Source organism: Cryptotermes secundus, unplaced genomic scaffold (genome assembly GCF_002891405.2).
Source record: "Cryptotermes secundus unplaced genomic scaffold, Csec_1.0 scaffold696, whole genome shotgun sequence".
Taxonomy (NCBI): Eukaryota; Metazoa; Arthropoda; class Insecta; order Blattodea; family Kalotermitidae; genus Cryptotermes; species Cryptotermes secundus.
The window spans coordinates 367599-388372 of record NW_019734322.1 but is presented as its reverse complement, the minus strand read 5'-3'; the positions used below and the strand labels follow the sequence as shown (position 1 = coordinate 388372).

Below are 20774 nucleotides of genomic sequence, written 5' to 3'. Positions count from 1 at the left end.
ACCCAACCGACTGTAAGTGTGAACCAGTAATCTGAGTCGCAGTGGTTGCGGTTCGAAGACTATGTAGATGGCTGGGTATTCAATTGGATACAGCGCAGTTAATTAAAAATCTTTGTTATGCTATGTTTGGCTTATACAACGAATTAAATTTCTTTGTACTTCCATAACGTGACTCAGACTTTTTGTTACTCGTGGAAGTTCTGTCTTATCTGAAGGTAATTTTAATCCATTTTATTTGTTTTTGACATCGAAAAGAAAAAATAAACGTAATTTGCTTGTAAAAAGAGTATGTGTTGTAGTAGGAAGTAATTGACTAATTTTAAGTTTTGGGTCTAAGCTACGAGTATCGTTATGCATACATACGTATTTTCCACATTTCACAAGTCCAAAATACAACTGGTCACAAGCATAACACAAACAAACAAAGCAGAAAGACAGTCCAAAGCGAAACAAACACTGTAATTACTTACTGTATGCTCCAAAAATTCATCAACTGTATAAAATGAGTTATTCATGAGATATGAAAATAAATTATTTAAAAAAAACTGATTCTAACCTTTCTAAGACTTTGAATGGTCTTTGGCAATATATTAATAACCTAATACCAGTAAACATAGTGCCCTTCTGGAAAACAGAAGGATTTGAAGTTTGAATATAAATTTGATATTTGCTTCTGGTGTTCAGGCCATGAACCTCTGAACCTGAACCGAAATTATTTTGATTATCACAAACAGCATGAAAAAAAAATATATTCACATGACAATGGTAAAATATCTAATTTCCTAAAAAGACTTACACATGTGTCTCTGGGTCCCACTCCCAATATGATCCTTATTACTTTCTTTTGTAATTTAAAGACTTTAGAATTATTAGTCGAATTGCCCCAGAGGACTGTTCCATATTTAATGATAGAATAAAAGTAAGAAAAATACACCATTTGCAAGGTTTTTTAAATTCATAACATAAACTCCTAATTTAACAAATAGCAGAACTGAGTTTAGGAAGGATGTTTTCTACATGACTCTTCCAATTCAATTTATTAGCAATTTGTATACCCCAAAATTTTATTACAGGTACTTCATTCATTATGACGTTTCCAAGGGATACTGCCAGCAAAGAGTTGGCAGGCTGTTTAGGAGCAAAATTAATAATATTAACTTTGTTAATAATTAAGGCCAACTTGCTCACTATAAACCAATTTATAATGAGAGACAAGGTATCCTCAACTTTGTTCTTAAGTGCACAACAATTTCCAGTGACCAAAATACTGGTGTCATCCGCAAAGAGAAAAACATTGGCAAAATTATTGATGCATAATGGCAAGTAATTAATATAAATAATAAACAGAAGTTGTCCTAAGACTGACCTCTTAGGAACTCCTTGCTTAACTCTTTTCCATTTGGAGAAATATTTCAAATATTTTTGAGAAAGAAGTTAATGATATGGGTCTATGATTACTAATAAGATTCTTATCGCCCTTTTTATATATGGGTTTTATTTCAGAAAATATAAGTGAATCTGGAAATATACCAGTTGCTAATGAGCTAATTATTTTATAGGTTAATGGTGAAGTAATGTAATGTACACTATTTTTAAAAATTTTAACGGGGATTACTTTTATCGCGTGTATATATTTGCTCTCATTGATGATATTTGTTGTTAATAATTTGGATAAGTTTCAAACCAATAACTCTGTATATGTCATTGGGACCAGAAGGAATGACCACCTTCATATACCTTCAACACATTTATCATCCTATCAGAGAGGGGTGTATTATTCAGGTATCAAGCTATTTAATACTCTGCCATCAAATATCACAGTTTTAAAAAATGATAAAAAGTAATTTAGGTTTGTTTTACAAAATTATTTGCAAAGTAACGCATTTTACTCTATTGATGAATTTTTCAAGCATGTAAGTGGCTCAAAAGTTAAGAATTAATAGATGGTCTGTGTGCGTGAACTATACAGTATTGAGACTTGATTGTTGTAAGTGTAGTAGTATGTATGATGTCTGTTTTTTGTTACGAATTTTAATATTTTATAATGTAACTGTTTGGTTGATATGGCTTGCCAGAGTGTGTGTGTGTGTGTGTGTGTGTGCACGCGTGTGCGCGTGCGGGTGCGTTCGTGCGTGTGTGTGTGTGTGGGGAATGGCAAGGTGTGAATTTGATTGTGGCTTTTCCATGACCTTTGTGTGTTGTCCTGACAACTTGAGAGCTATTCTCTCTGAGGTTTTATTTTATATTTTATTGGACCAAGGACGAATGATTTATAGTCATCATGAATTTGTAATATGTGACATGTTTTATGTCCAGCCATACGGCTGTTGATTGGATCCTTGAAATGAAAAATAAATGTAAATGTAAATTAAATTACAATTATTTGATATATTATTGATAATTGTGTCAGCCACAGACAAAACATATTCATTAAAAGATTCAGGAATGCTTTTTGAATTTGTATATATTCTATCAGAAGTATTCAAAGAAGTTAAGACTTCCTACAAGTCAGCACCTTTACAACATTCCAAGTACTTTTAATTCTATCATTGGAATTTAAGATCTATTTATCATAATAAAAGCACTTAGAGTGATGTATTATTAGCACTAAATCTCATTTTTATGCCTTGGTTATGTTTATTACTATTTCAGTTTGCCAGTAATTCGCCACAATGCCTATCCTCTACAGTGTAATAGCAAGAGGTACCATAGTTCTCACAAAATATGCCTCATGTGCTGGGAACTTCACTGAAGTCACAGAACAGATCATGACAAAAATACCACCTCATGATGCAAAGCTGACATATTCCCATGGCAGCTATCTTTTTCATTACATTTGTGAAAACAGAATAATATACATGTGCATTACAGATGACGTGAGTATAATAATTTTGCTAGTCTTCTTATATCAATAATTTTCCTTACATTACAATAATTAAGGGGTATGATAGCATACATGCTTTTATATTTGGGAAATCCCAAGTTCATACCTCTGCCCATAGACTGGCTATCCTTTGCTTAGGTTTTCATGGCTTTTCTCAGTCCCTCCAAGCAAATCCTCAGGTACGGAGTCTTTCTCAAAGAACCAAATTACCTGACACTGTTACTATCATCTTGTTAGCCACATGTCACATCCATGGAAAACAGGTGTATAGAGTGGCTGATATGCTGCATTTTATAAATGTGGATATGCATTTCTTAGAGTAAATTAATTGTTTAGGAGAACTCATCATAACAGTAGAAGCTCAAAATTTCTTCCTTCTGCTCTTAAGCAGACGTTATGTCTTTTGAGAACATTGTTAGATACTAGCTATTGATAGATGTATTTTTTTCACTAATGTGCTTAAGTTTGTTCAATATATGGGGATTATTTGAATACACTTAGTTTTTTTGGTTTCCGCACAGATAAAAATCACAGGGATTTAAATTTGGACTTCTTGCAGGTCAGAATGTGTGACTTAAAAGAATCGGTCTTAAAACACCTCATTCAAATGTAATTGAGTAATTAAGAGTGTGTGCTGTAGCATCATCTTGAATAAAATAACCATACTCCCGCCCCCTGAGATTCTCTCAAGAAAGGGCAGAAGAATATCCTTAACATACCATTCTGAAGAGGCCTTTCAAAAAATGTATTCTGGTATTTGTGTAGCAGTAATGGCACACCACTGCTCAGATCATGAAGTGGTTCTTTAAACATTGCTTCAGTAAATGTTGTTCTTAGGCATGGTGTACTTACTCAGATGAAACCAAGCTTCATCAATAAAGAGCCAGTTTTGGGTCAAGAACGCTGTCACATACTGCCTGCAAAAACTAGTTTGAAAATTTGTTCTTTTCTTGTAATTGCCATCTTCAGATGCTTGAACCAGTTTAATTTTGTACAGCAGTGGTTTTACCTTTTAGTCACTCTCCATGTTGCTGGTATCATGGCAGGGATTTGTGAGACCTCTCTTCTAATCTGACTCCATTTTTGTCTAGCTCTTCTTAGTTAGCACTGCTTACTGTCCAGTGTTTTTATTGTTTAAAAAGACCCAGTTAAACACTTTTTTCCATCAATTTGAAAATTGTTGATGAAGCTGGAACTCCAACACAAGGATACTTATGGCAGAACCTTCTTTTATGCAATTCATGTGATGTATTTCTCACATAAGTATTGTGACATGAAAGCCAGAAGAAGTTGTCCGTTGCTAGGTTGCAGCACAGTAAATGCAATGATGTCATCAGACAGAGAGCCATTGTTATGCAATGGCCAGTAAATAATACAGGACAGTATTGTACAGAAAAATGCACTGTTCATGTATATATTTCACCATTTCAGTTCAGCACTGTTTTCACATACTTATTGCCCAGAAATTCTCACTGTTCAGGCACTGTAAATGAAGACACAAAACAGATGTCAGAATGCCTTATGTGAACAGAAACTGAAGGAAAACTGATGCATTTTGTGGTCAGCCATTTGTAGGGAGTCATAGAGCCATGAAAGATGAACAGTAACTGTATAACAATGTTGCTGATGGGCAGTATACCCATCTCTTTATCACTAGAAGCACCTTTACCTCCCAGTTCCTTGTTTTTCTCACAGTCCAGTAGCTTAATTTGGCCTTTTGAGAAAGACATTGTAGAACTACAAACTAGGCTGTGACTGTTTTCTTTCACATCATTTCAAATTCATTAGTCATTCTACCATTTGATTCTGAATAATTGAATTGCTGACATGGTCTTTAAATAATTCATAAATAAATGCATATACATAAGATATTAACAGATATTTGTAATTGTTGCACATATGCATTCATCCAAAATGCACTTGTAAAAGTAAATTTCTTTGTTGTGTCTTTTGCTCTTCCATGTCTAATTTCAAGTATTTACAAATTCTGTGTTAGTAGCTGTGTACCAGTATCAAACATCATTTGTAATTTCTGTTTGAGAGCCAAAGAACTACAGGGAGAGTGTCTGAGAGCCTTCCACATATTGTTCAGCTGGTCCGGTGAGAGGCACACATGTTACTTGTCTCAACTTGCTTGGCACAAATTCGAACTCATGGCATAGTTAACAGGCCAGTAGCCTATACAAATTACAGTTTCTCTCTAACACNGGCCGACCAGAAGGAACAAAGAGTGTGCGTGAAATTTTGCTTTCTGTTAGGGAAAACTGCACTTCACTCTTCAAGTCGCGGCAAACATTTACGCGGTTTTCTCTTTGGTCATCTCCGAGCAAGCGAGGAACAAATTTTGCAGACACCCGTCTCATGTGCAAACCTTCGGTTAAAATTCGCTGGACCGTGCTCCATGAGATGTTCATTTCCTCAGAAAGTTGGTCAGTGGTCTTTCGACGATCTTCATCAATTTCACGCACACTCTTTGTTCCTTCTGGTCGGCCATCTCACTAATCGCCAAAGGGTTGAAACAGAAATGCACACAACAGAGCACCACAGACAAACCACTTAACTCAGACTGACGCCAGCTCACTAACAGTCGCGGGAGACCCCCAGCTAACACCACCTAGCAGCACAACTCGTAACTACAAAGCATGCGTGCGCAACAGGTCGTTTCCGGTTATTTTTGGGTCCCCCCTCGTACATGTACATTTCTTAACAGGTACCATGAAAGAAGCTTATGCATTATGTGCCAGTAGACCTCAACTCAAGCCCCTGCTACTGTAGTGAATGTCAGTCATGTTACCTCTTATGTTGAAATAGCACTTGAGAGTGCATGAGACACATGAATGTTCATGTGTCAAATCCATGTTAAATGAAAAGAGAAGATCCCAGCCAAAATTTCAGGATGTTACCCCTCAAAAAAAAAAAAACTGTTGATGCAGTCATAAATAAATTTAGATAACTATGGTCACTAGTATTAAGCGCAAGAGGAATGAAATACTGAGTGCTCACAGAAGAGATGTTGGATGGTATCTATGCTAAGCTTAAACATTCTGCTTGAGCCCCTTGCCCCCATGTCTCCATGTGTTTTTATTCATGTACAAGAGATTGATTTGTGTTGTGGTTTTTTACTGGAAGTACAGTAAACCTTCAGTTTAACAGACTAATAGGGGAGACTGGGCATTCATTATCACCAGTGTTCACTATATTGAGTGAAGGGGTATTCATGGAAGTGTACCATAGGATACATAGCCAGTACATGCAATAAACATAGAAACACACAGTGTTATTATATAAAGGTTTTTATATTGACGTTCTTTTTTATTTTAAATAGCTTTCTAACTACAAAACTTTCCTAGTGCCTCAACATCTCTAAAAACTCACAGTTGTTCGCAGCCAGATTTTGTCAATTATATCCTATTATATCTGGGTCTGTTGTAATGAGGGTTTACTGTATTGTCACATGTTGGGCATATGTCACATGACAAATAACTTCACGCCGTCTTGGATCCAGCGAATTTATTCCACATTCACTCTTACACTCACACAATTCACATTTACAACTACTGCCATTGGCAGTATCACAAATACTTCTCCTGTAGTCGTTCACTCCGGTGAATACTAGACTGCAACTGCGCTTGGCGACTTCACGATCCGCACTGTGTCACTCCTAATCACACACTCTTTGACCACATACTGCTCAGCCCGCTTTTTATACCATTCCCTGTTGCCTCGTGTTACCAGCGATGTCCCCTGTTATGTCACAGTGGGAAGTGCTGTTACATCACCGTGGGGGATGGGGGCAGAGTGTTGACTGGCCTGTTACCGTAGCAGCAACAGCGCTATGATGCTGTTATGTCACTGCTGGAGGGGGAAGGGGGTGTCCAGCATAGTGCAAATACGTCACAGTATTATAGTATATATTTTTACTCTTTCTAGGAATTTGTACGTTCAAGGGCATTTCTGTATCTGAATGAAATCAAGCGGAGGTTTCAAACAGCTTATGGCTCCAGAGCAGACACAGCTTTGGCATATGCAATGAACACAGAATTCTCTCAAGTTCTAGCCAATGAAATGGTAGGTAACATTTTAGGTGCTCACAGTGATGATTATGAGGATTGCAGTCTTCTGGGTTGAGATGCCTTGTGCCTCTGTAGATAGGTACTAGCATTTGAGAGTACTGGCTCTCACCATCTTCAGTATAGAAACATGAGCACATGGGGGGAGGGGGTAGACTATTTACTTACAAACCTACATTTTGATAATTTAAGAATAGTTCTGGGATTGTGGATCTCTATATTATAACACAAATGGCACCCCATTTTAAAACAGTTTTTGTTTCTAATATTAATATTTGACATGTTTCCTTCATTTCACTTCTGATTTCTTCTGCAAATCTGGTGAGGTATAAGATGCCAGGCTTGCCTCCCCTTTCAGCCATGGGTGGAGGACTAGGCCATGTTGGGAGAAATGGTCGGTGAAATGAGGACATTGACTGAATCTAAGAGCAAACCATTGGGATTGATGTTAAATGAAAGGGGTACTGTGGTCCTAAAAGGCGTACACTTGGAGGTTGGAAGAGACTAAGATGGACCAGTGAAAGTTTTATAAACTGAATGGAAATTTGTGAGCTTACAAAGAGCCAAACTTGTATTTAGGAAGAAAAGTAAAGGTAAAATGTAAAGAATTTGATGCAAGTATAGGGATAATATGTATGAGTAAATATAACATTCAAGTAGTCTAATAAAATAAAAGTACTTTAAAAGAATAAAATAAAGAGGGGGTGGAAACGTGATGAGGAGACAGAATAAAATAAAAGGAAAAGACATACAAAAATAAATGAAAGAGAATAAGAATGAAAATGTGTAGAATAATGAAGTGAAATAATATCAAAGATGAACTGAAGTTAAATGTCATAGTAAGTGGAAGAGAAGGATAAATAGAGTCCTGAATAAAGCCGTTGTCCAAGGACCTGAAAAGGATAGTCTACAGGTGGTCTCTTTAACCTGGTCCTTACTGCGGCCCTCTGAGAACTGTCTTTCACAGGATTTCATTCTTTGTCCTTCCCATATACTTATTCTGTTTTTCTTCCAGTTCCACTGTGTTTCCTCCAGTTTTACTTTTATTCTGTTCTTATTTTTTTAATATATTTTCTATTTTTTTAATTTTAATGTTATTTTGCTGTCTTGCTTATTTTTGACTCCTGCATTTTCGCTCCTTAGTCTGTTGGATTACTTTATTTTTTTGTATATTATCTATATATTATCTCTACTTTCTTCACCTCCTTTACATTTTACCTTTACTTGAGTTCTTGTCTACAAGTTTGGAGCTTTTTAGGACTACAGGCCCCCATTCAGGTTACACAGCAATCATTGGTTTGATCTTTGAAGTTTCTCATCTACGAATGTAGTGCTTCTCAGAATCACAGGATCCCATTTATCGTACACCATCCCCATTGGTTCACTCTTGGCCCCAGTCCTTGTCTTGTCTTACCTACATCACTGACTGTTTTTACTCCCATGGCTTACTCTTCTGTCCTGAAGTTGGATGCATTGGGTTCCTCTGAAATGTTGATACCAATTTACAGAATGTGCCATCACATTCTGGAAGACAGTAAGCATCAGTAAAATGGCAAACCCTTCAGGAATGTGTTTTTAGTGGGGGGTGGGGCTATTTGCATTTACTGAGAAAATTATTTTATTCACAGTAAAGTTTTTCTTAAACATTGAGAGCAGTTTTGAAACTTAGGTATGAATATGATTTATATTCACTCGTTACCAGATTAAGACTCCAAGAAATTTAAAGTTTAGAGCAACTGTAGTGTGTAATGGCCCTGCACTTGAGCTTCTATAACACATGCCCATAAGACATCTGCAAATAAACTTGTTGCAGAATTCATACTTTATGTGCACTAGGGTCAATGCTGACATAATAATACAAAGTAAATTAACCTGTTACAATTAATCTAGAATTGTGAGATGTTGAGGCTTCGACATTTTGTAGACAGTTGGCTTACAGATGGCGGTGATTGTCAGCCTTATGTGTTGGCTGCCCTTTGCTCCCAGGAAGATTCCTGATACTCATTTTTGTTAAAGGTTGAGTCAACCCCAGGGCCATAGTGTGGCTGGAAGGATTATAGGTCAAATGAAAAATTTGGTGACCTAATTGGGAATTGAATCTGCAAACTTTTGGCCTAGTCCTTCCAATCACACTATGGCCCTGGGGTTGATTCAGCCTCTAACAGAAATGAGTATGAGGAATCTTCTTGGGGGTGAAGGGTGGCTGCCGTGCGAGACTGACAACCTCACCACATCTGTGAAAATGTGGGAGCCTTGATATGTCAACACTGTGGGCCTCCATGGCCTATTACAGGAATAGCTTTACCTTTTAATTAATCTGTCACCAAATTTGCATTTGTTGGAGAATTATGAAAGTACTGTTTGAATACTAGAAGTGCCTGTTTCAACTTTTCTGGTATATCTCTAGATATAATATGCCAGTAAATAGCATAACTATGTTAAAAGTAATTTGAGCAAAAAAGGAATAAATAAGTGGTCATATTGTAAACATGTATGCAAAATCCAAGCATTCTTTTTTGGATGTCTGGTATGATGGTCCCTGCTTGCCATTTATTTTGTGAAGAAAACAGAAAACTGCAGCTCTGATAATTTTTGTGTATACTTCGTATAATCTATTCCCTGTTACTGGATATTTATTTCAGAGATATTATTCAGAATCGCGAGAGATTGACACCATCTCCCGAGTTCATGGGGAATTGGATGATCTGAAGAACATCATGGTTAAAAACATTGGTGAGTTTGTTATAAAATTTTACAAAAGTCACCATTTTCTTCTCCGTGTCTGCAATAGCTGGGGACTGGGACCAAATCAGGATCAGGAAGACTGACATGCCAAATGAGGCAGCAAGGGTATAAGCTGCACTGTACTTAAAATACATTTATTTACAGAGAATTATGTAACGTGTAGAAATTTCCTGTGTTCGTCTTCAGTTCATATAAATAGTCCACACAAACATCCATTTGGCATGATCTCTGTTTTGGTATCCTGTCCACTACCATGACAAATGAATGGCTTGTGTGGGTCTGGTTTTCATTATTAAAATGGCAGTAACCAAACATGCCATGTGCAACATATGTTTGTTGTCTTTGTGGCAGTTCTTTACATACAAATTCTGTAACATCCACGAAGCCACATTTATATTTTCATTAAGTCAGTAAAAGAGGGATGTAAAAATGTAGTTCAGAATTCTTTGTTCATGCTACTTCCTCAAAGAATAGCCAGTTATTGCAATAAGTGACTTCATACTTTGTCAGCTCTCCAGTAACAGAGAGCTTTATCAGGTACAAGTGCTATTGAGGAATATTTATGGTGAAATCAGCAGAATCACGCTGTAAAGCCATTCACACATGATGGAGAGGAGCCATATCTTGCCACTGGTAAATACTTCATAGTTTAAGTCATGTACAGTGACCATATAAAGCATGGATAGAAAGTGAAACTAGTCCTGTAAGAGTGCTCTTCGCAGGAGCACTAAATGGTGGGATACAGCACTCATAAAGCATAGTTTCATTCATTCATTCATTCATTCATCCGTCCGTCCGTCCGTCCGTCCATACAAGTAAGAAACCTAAAACTTATTACAATTATAATTAATAAACATAATTTAAAAAGAACATTACTATAAAAACTCAAAATTAATACAATTTCACTCAAATTACCCAAATTAACCGAATTAAATGCATTATAAATTTACACACTTATGGCCAATTATATTTCTTTCTTTGTTTTATTTTCCCATAAATCAAAATACATTGATACAGGACTTGTCATATACATACATACATATCCTCCACTTTCCATAAACATCCATACAGGCAACAGACCCAGGATATGGAAATAGTCACCAAACACATACACAAAGTCACACAAGCCACACAACGAAAATCACCCACATTAACTATCTAACACAACAATACGAGGCAAAAAGATAATATCATGATTAACAGACATAATTCGCAAGTAACCACAATACAACCCCTCACGTCTCCCATACCAAATATATTAAAATATGGCATTAAAACATTCAAATTTATGTACATTTGTAATTAAAATACTCATTTAATGCATATTATTTATTATTATTATTGGAGGGGTGGGTTTCCCCATGCACCACGACCAGTGGTCTATTGTATGTCCCCTCTGTGATATTCTACCAGTCTCTATACCCTACCGATACCGGTGCGTGCCATCAGTCCCGACTCAGCTAGCGAGTTCGGCCTCTACTGGCTCAGCGGTATCTCTCGATGCTTCCCCCATCTATCAGAGGTGTTAGAGACTACTGTTGGGCGGGATATGTCCGATCAATTTGGCTCAGTGGTCCCCTTGGGACATGAGGTTCTTTTACATGCCGTAAAGCTACGACACGGGACCCACAGCTTAAAGTCCCTCTCGGAGGACTTGTTCCCTGAATTTTTTTGCCCTTATAAATTCCACAACCTCCGCCGGGTTTGAACCCGCGTACCTTGAGTCATGAGGTTGGAACGTTACCCCTAGACTACAGAGGCCGCTCATTTAATGCATAACAAGAGTTAGCATGTAAAAATCTTTTTAGGGAACGTTCAGAGGATTTCTAGTTATTAGATAATTGTTTGAGCTCTATTTATTACACCTTCATGTGAAATGTTTCCCTTGTAAATCATAAGCTTTCCTGGATCAGGTGAGGGATAAATTTGTATACATGTCTGTGGTGGTGGTATGAGTAAGATGGTTGTCAGACTCAGCATTTAAATATTTCAGAGAGTCCAGTAGACCATTTTCATTCCTCTTTTTAAGTGAGCAGTAGGTATTATGCTCAGGTAAAGCCGCGACACAGTAACATTAGTGGGGTTAGTGGTAGCCTGAGATCAGTCTGACATTCAGAAAGGGAACTGCTGATGAAGAATGATCAAGTGTTGTACAGTGTTCTGGTACCCACTAGAAAAAATTGCCTTAGAAACCTCAAGGCTCTATTTTGCGACCGCTCCTCTTTTTATTATATATAAATGGTTTACCCCATCATATATCAAATGGAGAAGTGGTTCTTTTTTCAGGTGATACCAATATAGACAAGAATAAAATTACTCTTCAAGAAAAAATAAAAAGAGTGATGATCCAGCTAGAATCTTGGTTTTCAGAAAATAACCTGCTTATACATACTGATAAGACCAAAGCAGTGCTGTTCCAATTAAATAAACCATATTACATTTCTGAGCCAGTTATTACTTTCAAAAATATAAAAATTAGTTATACATCAAAGTTCAGATTTTTAGGTATCAATATAACACATAATCTAAATTGGAGGTCACATATTCAGTCCTTGTGTCTAAAACTGAATAAGGCATGTTACATTATTAAATCCTTGAATGATGTAGTGAGTTTATATATACAGTCAAACTTGGTTATAGCAACATCGGTTTCTGCGACACCTTGTCTATTGCGTCAAATATTCAATGGTACGAACTAATTCCTCATAAAGCAACTGTTTTTATACCTTGCTTAGTACGACATGCACAAATGCATCAACCTCGTATGTAACGTCATTTTCATTCCTGAATTTCTCTGATATGGACATTGAACGTAATTTAGAAAGTGTGTATTGGGCAAGTAACAGGAAACAGATGAAGATAACTGATTACTGTACTCGTATCTAGGTACAGTAAGGCACAACAATTGATGTAATCTACTGTAATTTGGTGAGTGGGCCTACCTTTAATATACAGTATTAGTGCGGTGTGGATTGTCAGTGAAAAGCGCTGTAATATGTCTTTGATATTACACATTTGGGCAATTCCACGTTAATGTTACGTTAGTCTATACTTAACTACGTATTTCACTAAAAAATGCAACATTTTAACTCGGTTTTTGGTAGATTTTTACGTGACTAACATAAGGCTACTGTGGAAGTGCCCATTTCGGTTACGACATTCGTTTATAACGACATTATTTTTAGGTCCCTTTGATGACGTTATAACCAAGTTCTACTGTACTTAGGAATATATACTTTGCCAGATTTCAATCCTTAGTAAGTTACAGTTTGATTTTTTTGGGGTGGAGAAAGAGAAAATAACAAAGTACTGAAAATACAAAAAAGGATACTTTGCTTAATGAAAGGTGCAATTAGCAGAACATCATGCAGACCTATTTTTAAAGAATTAAAGATTTTGACTGTTATGTTTGAGGTGTTGTGCTATTTTTAGAAATATAATTTATACTTTACTTTAGCCTCATTATGCTCATTCATATTTGGGAGATCCTGGTTCAGATCAGCCTGGAGACAACTATCTTGAGCTTCTTTTGTGGATGGTTAAAGTCTCTCCAGTCTCAGTCCATCAGTGACACTTATCCCACCATTTTACACTGTATGATCTGTTGAAGCATTAAATAATCAAGATTCAATCACTCAATTAAGACTTGAACATATGTTCAGAAATCAGTGGTGTGATATTTGTCTTACTTGTGACAACAAATACAGTTTTATTGAATCTTGTGTGTGTGCATGCACATGTGATTTAGCTGCACAACAAGTGGATGTAAAATTAATAAGATTAATAAAATGACAATATTGTCACATGTATTAGTGACTAATAATGCGGTTTCTGGATTGGATGAACGGGTTTATTTAGTTCTTATGCACACCACCAGTAATTACCATAATTATAGTGCTATCGCTGTTTCTACACTTAATAATTTACTGTTACACATACTAGTCATCTCCTGGTAATGCAATTAAAACACAGGAACTATAACACTCTCACTGAATTACTCCAAATATTACACATAAAGTCTTCTCTTCACAGCCGCACTCTTGCAACTAACTCTTAACTACACTGCACTGCACTACAGCACACATGAAGTCTTCAGATCTCACATTAATTCTTTGCAGGCTGACTACAAACTTCCTGTGGCTATCTCCTATCAAGAACTGACTGAACTCTCCAGTTGAATTCTTTCAGTGGTTTTGTGTCCTTGTGTCATGGGTTCTCAGCTATGCCTGAGACCATCTGCTTCCTACCCAGCCTAGGAATTCTGACACATATATAGACACAGACCTACAGAAAATACATCATGTGATTGCTATCCAGCCAGTCCGTTGGCATGCTGCCTGAATCTACAGAAATCACATGTCACATGATAGCTAAACACTGTTGGGGATGACATCATTGCGCATGCATGGAAGTGTGTTTACAGAGTTGTTGCACAGAAATGGGTTGCATAAGTCCGTTGTTCCATTGTTATGTGAGTGTACTGTGGGGTGTTTATCAAGCCGTTGCCTGGCAATGTATTGACATATCACAGTATTAACTTCATTTTTACTTACCATGACATGTTTCTCTCTATTGATTATCCTCAGGTGGCTCTATGAACATGGGTATAAAATCACAGCTAAAAAGTGAACCATTTTCACAATTGAAAGATGTCATTTGTTAGTATTCGCTTATGAAATACTGCAATGTGAAATCCCATAACAAAGGTAGGTTCATTATTATCAAGAACCGTAGGTGATGCTGGATGTGTACCTCTGTGGCATGTTAATCTAATAGTTTTTGTAATTTGATGGTGTGGTATACTATAGTGGTTGCTAGGTCCTGTTTAGCCAGTCTGCAGTAACTATCTTGTGCAGTTACGTCTCATAGGCATGTGTTAGATTTGCTGTTAGATCTGTAGAGATGATGGCATAGGATCGCTTAGCATATAATCAGCTGCAGAGTTGATATTTATCTTGATATAGTATGTTAGGCTATTGCTGGTTATGCTCTTTGTCAGAGTTCAGTCGTGTGCTTCAGCTGACTCACCTGAGGATTATCAGTAGATCAAAACATGTCATGGTGAGAGTAACAATATAGCTAATACTGTCATTTAATTATTAATTTTATTAACATTATATCCTATTGTTGTATAGATGGATCTGCATACGTTAGGTTTGTGTCTGTTTCAATATGAAAATCTGGAACAGAATTAAAATGTATATTTTGTGATTTGCAGATAATGTGGCTATGCGAGGGGAGAGACTGGAACTGCTTGTGAACAAAACAGAAAACCTTAGCGTGAACGTTAGTATTTTACTAGGAGCAGCATAATCAGATGGTTTACTCATATGTAATGAATATAATTTCCTTTATTTGATTTGAATATTTAGTTACTGAGAAATGAATACAATTAGTGTAAATGGTTTATTTATAAAATGTATAATTATTGTATTTTAGTGTGTCCAGAAAAGCTTGCGGCATACTGGATGAGTGGAGTTTCATTCTTTGGTTGGTGTAGGAATTTTTCTTTTTGCCAATATATTCAAAGAGAGTATGGGGTTCAGCCATCCTCCCATGAAAAAGGTACCAGAGGCCTTTTCCCTTGGGAGTAAAGTGGTCAGAACACAAGGCTGAATGTTCACTTCCATTATGTGCTGAAGTTAAGAATATATAGTGGTTTACCTCCACTCCTCTCTTATGCCTTCATGTATAGTGCTTAGGCAACACTGCTTTTGACACTTTAATAAGGAAATCTGTAATAGTAACCTACTTGCATTTTTTCACCCCGAAACACATTGCAAGTTGTACTAAAATTGACTGATTATTGTTGCAGTCTGTTACTTTCCGTAAGACAAGCCGCAACCTGGCACGCTCCATGTTCTGGAAGAATGTGAAGCTGTACATTATTATTGGAATAGTCATCCTAGTAAGTATATCTTTCTGTTACTTTGTACCAGTGGAGACCATTCTCTTCTCTTTTAGGGTACTTTAAAGATGGCCAATTAAAGAAACTCAGATCCTTGTCTGGGACTCAGATGTTTTCACTTAACAAAAACTGTGTAGGAAGAAGTATGATCAGTGATCTTACAGCTTAATATTTTAATGTTATGGATCGGAGGACTTCAGTCAGAAGCATGAAACTTTTTTTCCCACCATGGTCTCAGTGTTTGGTTATTAATGAGCATTAACCCTCCTTGTTTAGCCCTTTAAGTGACAAGCCCCACCACAGAACTACCTGCTAGAAAAGCAAAGGCATCTTGTAGGTAAGTGCAGTTGCACAGAAAATCCCACAATACTTCCCTCAAATTACCTTCAAACTATATGAGGTACACTTGCCACCATCAGTCTGTTTGCCTGACTTTGAGTGAGTGACTGTGGGTAGCAGATGACGAGTGAATCAAAAATAGGTTTACCTGTATTACTATCTAATCTGTGAGTTGACTGGAGCCGAGCCCTTCATGAGGAGAAGCCAAGTCTGCAGCTGCTCAAGAATTTCTCAGCATTTTATGGAACCCAAAGGTTCATGACCATGTTCACAAGAGCCCTCCACTGGTCCCTCTCCTGAGCCAGATCAATCCAATCCATCCCATCCTATCTCTAAGATCCGTTTTAATATTGTCCACCTGCCTAAGCCTTGGTCTTCCCAGTGGTCTCTCTTGTTCTGGTTTTCCCACCAATATCCTATATGCATTCCTCTTCTCCCCCGTTTGTGGTACGTGTCCTGCCCACGTCATCCTCCTTGACTTGATCATTCAAGTTTTACTTGGAGACGAGTACACGTTATGAAGCTCCTCATTATATGATATCCTATCACTAACGAATTCTACCCTCTTAACTGCGATACAATTCTCTTATGTACGGAAAAACCTGTACCTAATTCATGATTTTCATTCCCCTTTCCGTAGAAAAATGTATAGTCTCCTGCTGGTGCGATGCCACCTCCATCCCATCTGACCTCCTGTACTCTGGCAAAATCTAACTTATATTATAAGATTTCTTCTGCTACTGTCCTGAGTGAACCTGCCCTATACAAACTTCGTACATGCCAAGTGCCAAATCTCATATCCATTTTCATTAGCTTAGGTCATTTATCCAAGGAATCAGTCCAGGTCTGAGGCTTTGTGTTCATTTTCGTAACATAATGATCTTCTACAGTGAGGAATTGTTAGCCCCAGCCCTAACCCCCAAGCTGGAGGGCCACCCCTTGTTGGCTCTCCGCGACTGCTTATTCAATATATTCACAGCTTCCCTCCAAAACTGGAGGTTGTCTCCTCCATCCACAACCTGAGGACGCGCCATGCCGTGGTGACAGGGACCCACCTAACATGGAAGTAAAATTATTATTATTAAGATATTGTAAGATTATTCAAATTATGTTATAAGCTAATAATAATATCATGTCACTTGCAAAGTCAGTTTTGTAAAGTAAATGGCAGTAACTTCCCTTGTAAGAAGATATGCAGTCTGAAAATGTTATCCTTTAGTACAATTCCGTTGCATGTCTGAGAAGCTGTCAGATTGTGTGAAGTACTTTGCAGCAATAAGAAGATTTCTGTTGAGTGAGTGGTAGAATTGATACTCTCCTAGCACACAACCTATGTCTCGCTGCTCATAGCGTTGAAGTGCATTGTCATTTGACAGTAGCAGTGCTGTTTATTACTTGTGAAATAGTAATGCACTGTCTAGTTTTGCTCCTCTTATACATGCTTTGAACTCACTGTCCTCAACCTGCAGAAAACTGTTACCTTCATGCCATTCGTATTGTATTTGTTCTTGTTTTATGTTCGTTTTCTGTCTTCTGTGTTGTATGTTCAGAACTACAAAAGGAATAAGAAGGTACATGGCCCCCATTTATCTTCATATGTTACACATTTCTAATTGACGCTTTTGATTCAGAAGTCCATATAGGTGCTGAAGATGGTGATAGGAAGAGTGAAGAGACAGGGTATTGGGTTCTAATTTCAGAATCCCTTAGGGTAAACTATAGAGTATTGTTTAGTGGATAGTTTGTTTTTCAGTTGTCAGTTATTGCAGAAACAATGACACTGGCTTATAGTTGAGTACCAATCCTGCAGTTTTACAATTCTATTTTGTTACAGCTGATTGTCTACTTCATTGTTTCCATGGCATGTGGAGGCCTTGCTTGGCAGAAATGCATTGGGAACTAAACCAGAAATTTTTACCAAGGACATCTCCATTGAATTTCTGAGAAGTCTCAGTTCTGATTTACCATCACCAGGTTTTGGTTGCAGTGGTACTGTGCCAGAAATTGAAATGTTGGTGACTGTAGACTTCTGTTGCAAGGTGCTACAGTGAGCATTGAGTGGAACTGACTGTTTTTTTACAAACCTCGTTTGCTTATTGAAGTTTTCTTTGCATTGTTATAGTGTCTTGCCCTTCTAATTATCATACAGCTCCTTAAGTATTAGGACCAATATCAAGGACTGAATCGCATGTTATGAGTGGGTTGTATTTGGTCATAATGTTTGTCAAGAAGTGTGCCTGCTTTGCAGTTTTTATATCCTAATTATACAGAATCTGAAACACTATCGGAAGTCAAGCTGTTGAGCAGTTAATGTCAGATATATCACTGCATAATTCACATTCTCTGTTTTCTGTTTAAATTGAAGCAGTACCTACATAGTTGTGGTTATATGACCTTGGGAGGTATAATTTCAAATACAGAGTTCTTAGATTACTGTATACTTTATCATGAACGGCATGGCTTTGGTAACTGCAGTCAGGAAGGTATTAGCAACAAGAACATATCAGATATGATACATGAGACTGCTGGTGTTAAAGCAGGTACTTACAACTTCGTTGGCAGTTCTGCTCTGTTTTCTTGCAGTATGCTTAAGAACTTAATAGATAATTACAGTTTGTTGTAAAAAGGGTATATATATAGGAAACTAAGCAGATGTTTTTAATACCATTTGATTTATCATACCACACTAAATGCTTTGGGAAAGAAAATAATGGGAACACCTATGAATCTAGTTTTATATGAATTGTCAGTTTTGTTTCTCCTGCATCAGTACTTCCATTCTTACCCAGTAGAGTAAAATGCTGAATGTATAGCAGGTTCTTGCAGTATGTCTGCATACCTGTTTAGGAAATGCCCAGATTTTCAAAATATTTATGTGGTGTTATGGAAAAAGAGAGTAACATTACAAATAGCATATTTCAGGAGGAGAAACAGCTTGAATGTTTTTGCAGAATTCATGTGTTATTAAAACTTCTGTGCAAACTGTACTCTAGTATAATAATAATTTTTGTAACAAACCATATTCTGTGATTACTCCATTATTTCACTCACTTTTGTGACTTAGGCTGGGGCCACACGAGCGCACAAAATGTGTCTGTTGTAACGAATGTTGTGATATCCGTTGTAGAAATAAACAAGAGAGGCGAATGCCACGCTTTCTTCTGGCTCCATTGCAGACAAAAAACTGCACCGCATTCTGCAACTGTGTGGTGTCCTCAGCAGCGTCCGTCATAAAGTACATTTGTTTCAACAGACATACTTCGTGCGCTCGTGTAGATGGGGCCTTAACCCCCTCTTCTGAGTCAGAATTCTGATTAAAATCCTTTAATCTAATTCTCCTTTTGGTAACTTAGGTTTTTCTACACTTAAAATAGTAGAAATCCACTGAGTGTAATTTTTTTCGCATTTGTTCCTCTTATACCCTTATACTGGTGTCGAGGTTTTCTTTTATTTTTTTAATCATTTCATAGTTGGTAGGATTCCCTGGATGAGTGATTGGCCCATTGCAATGCCGCTACCTAAACACGGGACAGCACAAACAGAAAAATGCATACACACTCCAAAGATCCATGCCCTGAGTGGGATTTGAACCCACGATACTGGCTTTCGAGTGAGCGAAGACAGTTCATGCCTCAGACCGCTTGGCTGCTGTGACCAGCTGAGCATAATTAATGTTATAATTAAATAAGTAAAGTCATTTTGCCTTACATGACCACTGTTGGCCATCATCAGGCATCAAAGCAAACATTATAAAGGAATTACTTCACATATGTTATTAAATATAAGTAGTAGTTATAAAATGATTGAAGGAACTTGTGACAGTTTTGAATATTAAAACTAAGTAATTAGCTCCATGGATCTGAGCCCTTCTTGAGAAGCCACCAGTTGTTCAGCTATTCAAGAAGTTTTCAACATTGTATAGAACCTGAATGTTCATTATGATGTTTACAATAGCCATCCACTGGTGTGTATCCTACGCCAGATCAATCCAGTCCATACCACACCATCCTATCTCTAAGCTCCATTTTAATATTAACCACTCACCTATGTCTTGGCTTTCCTAGTGCTCTCTTTCCTTATGTCTTTCCCACCAATATCCTATATGCATTATGAATTATTGGTACTTTTCATCATGTTTGTCATTGTTCAAAAAGTTATCTCTTGGGTACAGAATCTGCAACTTAATCACCAGAAGGCTGATGACATGTTCCACATGCTGGACAAGAGAATACCATTCATCATGTGGGTCAGAGTCCACTAGAAGATCAGTGTCTTCAACGCTGTAACTACCCTTATGTTTTTTGTAAAAGGGATGGCAAACTTGTGGAATATGCTGACACAGATCCGATAAATATTCAAGCTTCTCTTTTGTCAGTGTCCTCCCATTTGGGTATGAGTGGTAGCTCTGTGTTTCTAAAATCCTGGTGTCTTCCCCTTACTGATTCAGGTCTAGAACTGAAAGTGGATAACTCTCATTATGGGTTTGCTTCATTTTCGGTACTCAGTTTTCTTTTTCAAGCCAAGCCATTCAGATTTCTTGCCATCTGCAAGTCTTTTTTATTAATGACATATTTTTCTAGTGAACCAGTTGTCTGTGACCTTAAATTTTGGCTTTCTCTTTTTGCATTTTTAATAATTTCAATACATTGGCTGGGTACAATGATCTTATAGTGAAAACATTTAGCTTTAATCGCTGCAAAGTCTTGGTCACAACTGTTCACGCTATATCCAAGAGTAAACATTTTATAATCAATCTGTATTGTTAGAGAGCTCAGCAGTATATGTGACAGGGTGGTATCTTTGTTTTGACTCTCAACATCCATCACTA

At 37.2% G+C, this 20774-nt stretch overlaps 1 protein-coding gene across 1 annotated transcript; it reads left to right on the top strand.

The window, feature by feature from the left end:
• The first annotated feature begins 25 nt into the window (after window positions 1-25).
• On the top strand, window positions 26-18968 carry LOC111868638 (vesicle-associated membrane protein 7). Its single transcript, XM_023859476.1, has 7 exons — window positions 26-215; window positions 2653-2876; window positions 6815-6952; window positions 9597-9687; window positions 14918-14985; window positions 15515-15607; window positions 17781-18968. The coding sequence occupies exons 2-7, from the start codon at window positions 2673-2675 to the stop codon at window positions 17847-17849; spliced, it is 663 nt and encodes a 220-aa protein (XP_023715244.1). The 5' UTR covers window positions 26-215; window positions 2653-2672; the 3' UTR covers window positions 17850-18968.
• Window positions 18969-20774: the final 1806 nt, after the last annotated feature.

Excerpts from the sequence above, each read along its gene's own strand:
- LOC111868638 (XM_023859476.1), top strand. The coding sequence starts at position 2,673 with ATGCCTATCCTCTACAGTGTAATAGCAAGAGGTACCATAGTTCTCACA. Across the intron at positions 6,953-9,596 it reads AAGTTCTAGCCAATGAAATG|AGATATTATTCAGAATCGCG; the intron begins GTAGGTAACATT and ends TATTTATTTCAG. Across the intron at positions 15,608-17,780 it reads TTATTGGAATAGTCATCCTA|CTGATTGTCTACTTCATTGT; the intron begins GTAAGTATATCT and ends ATTTTGTTACAG.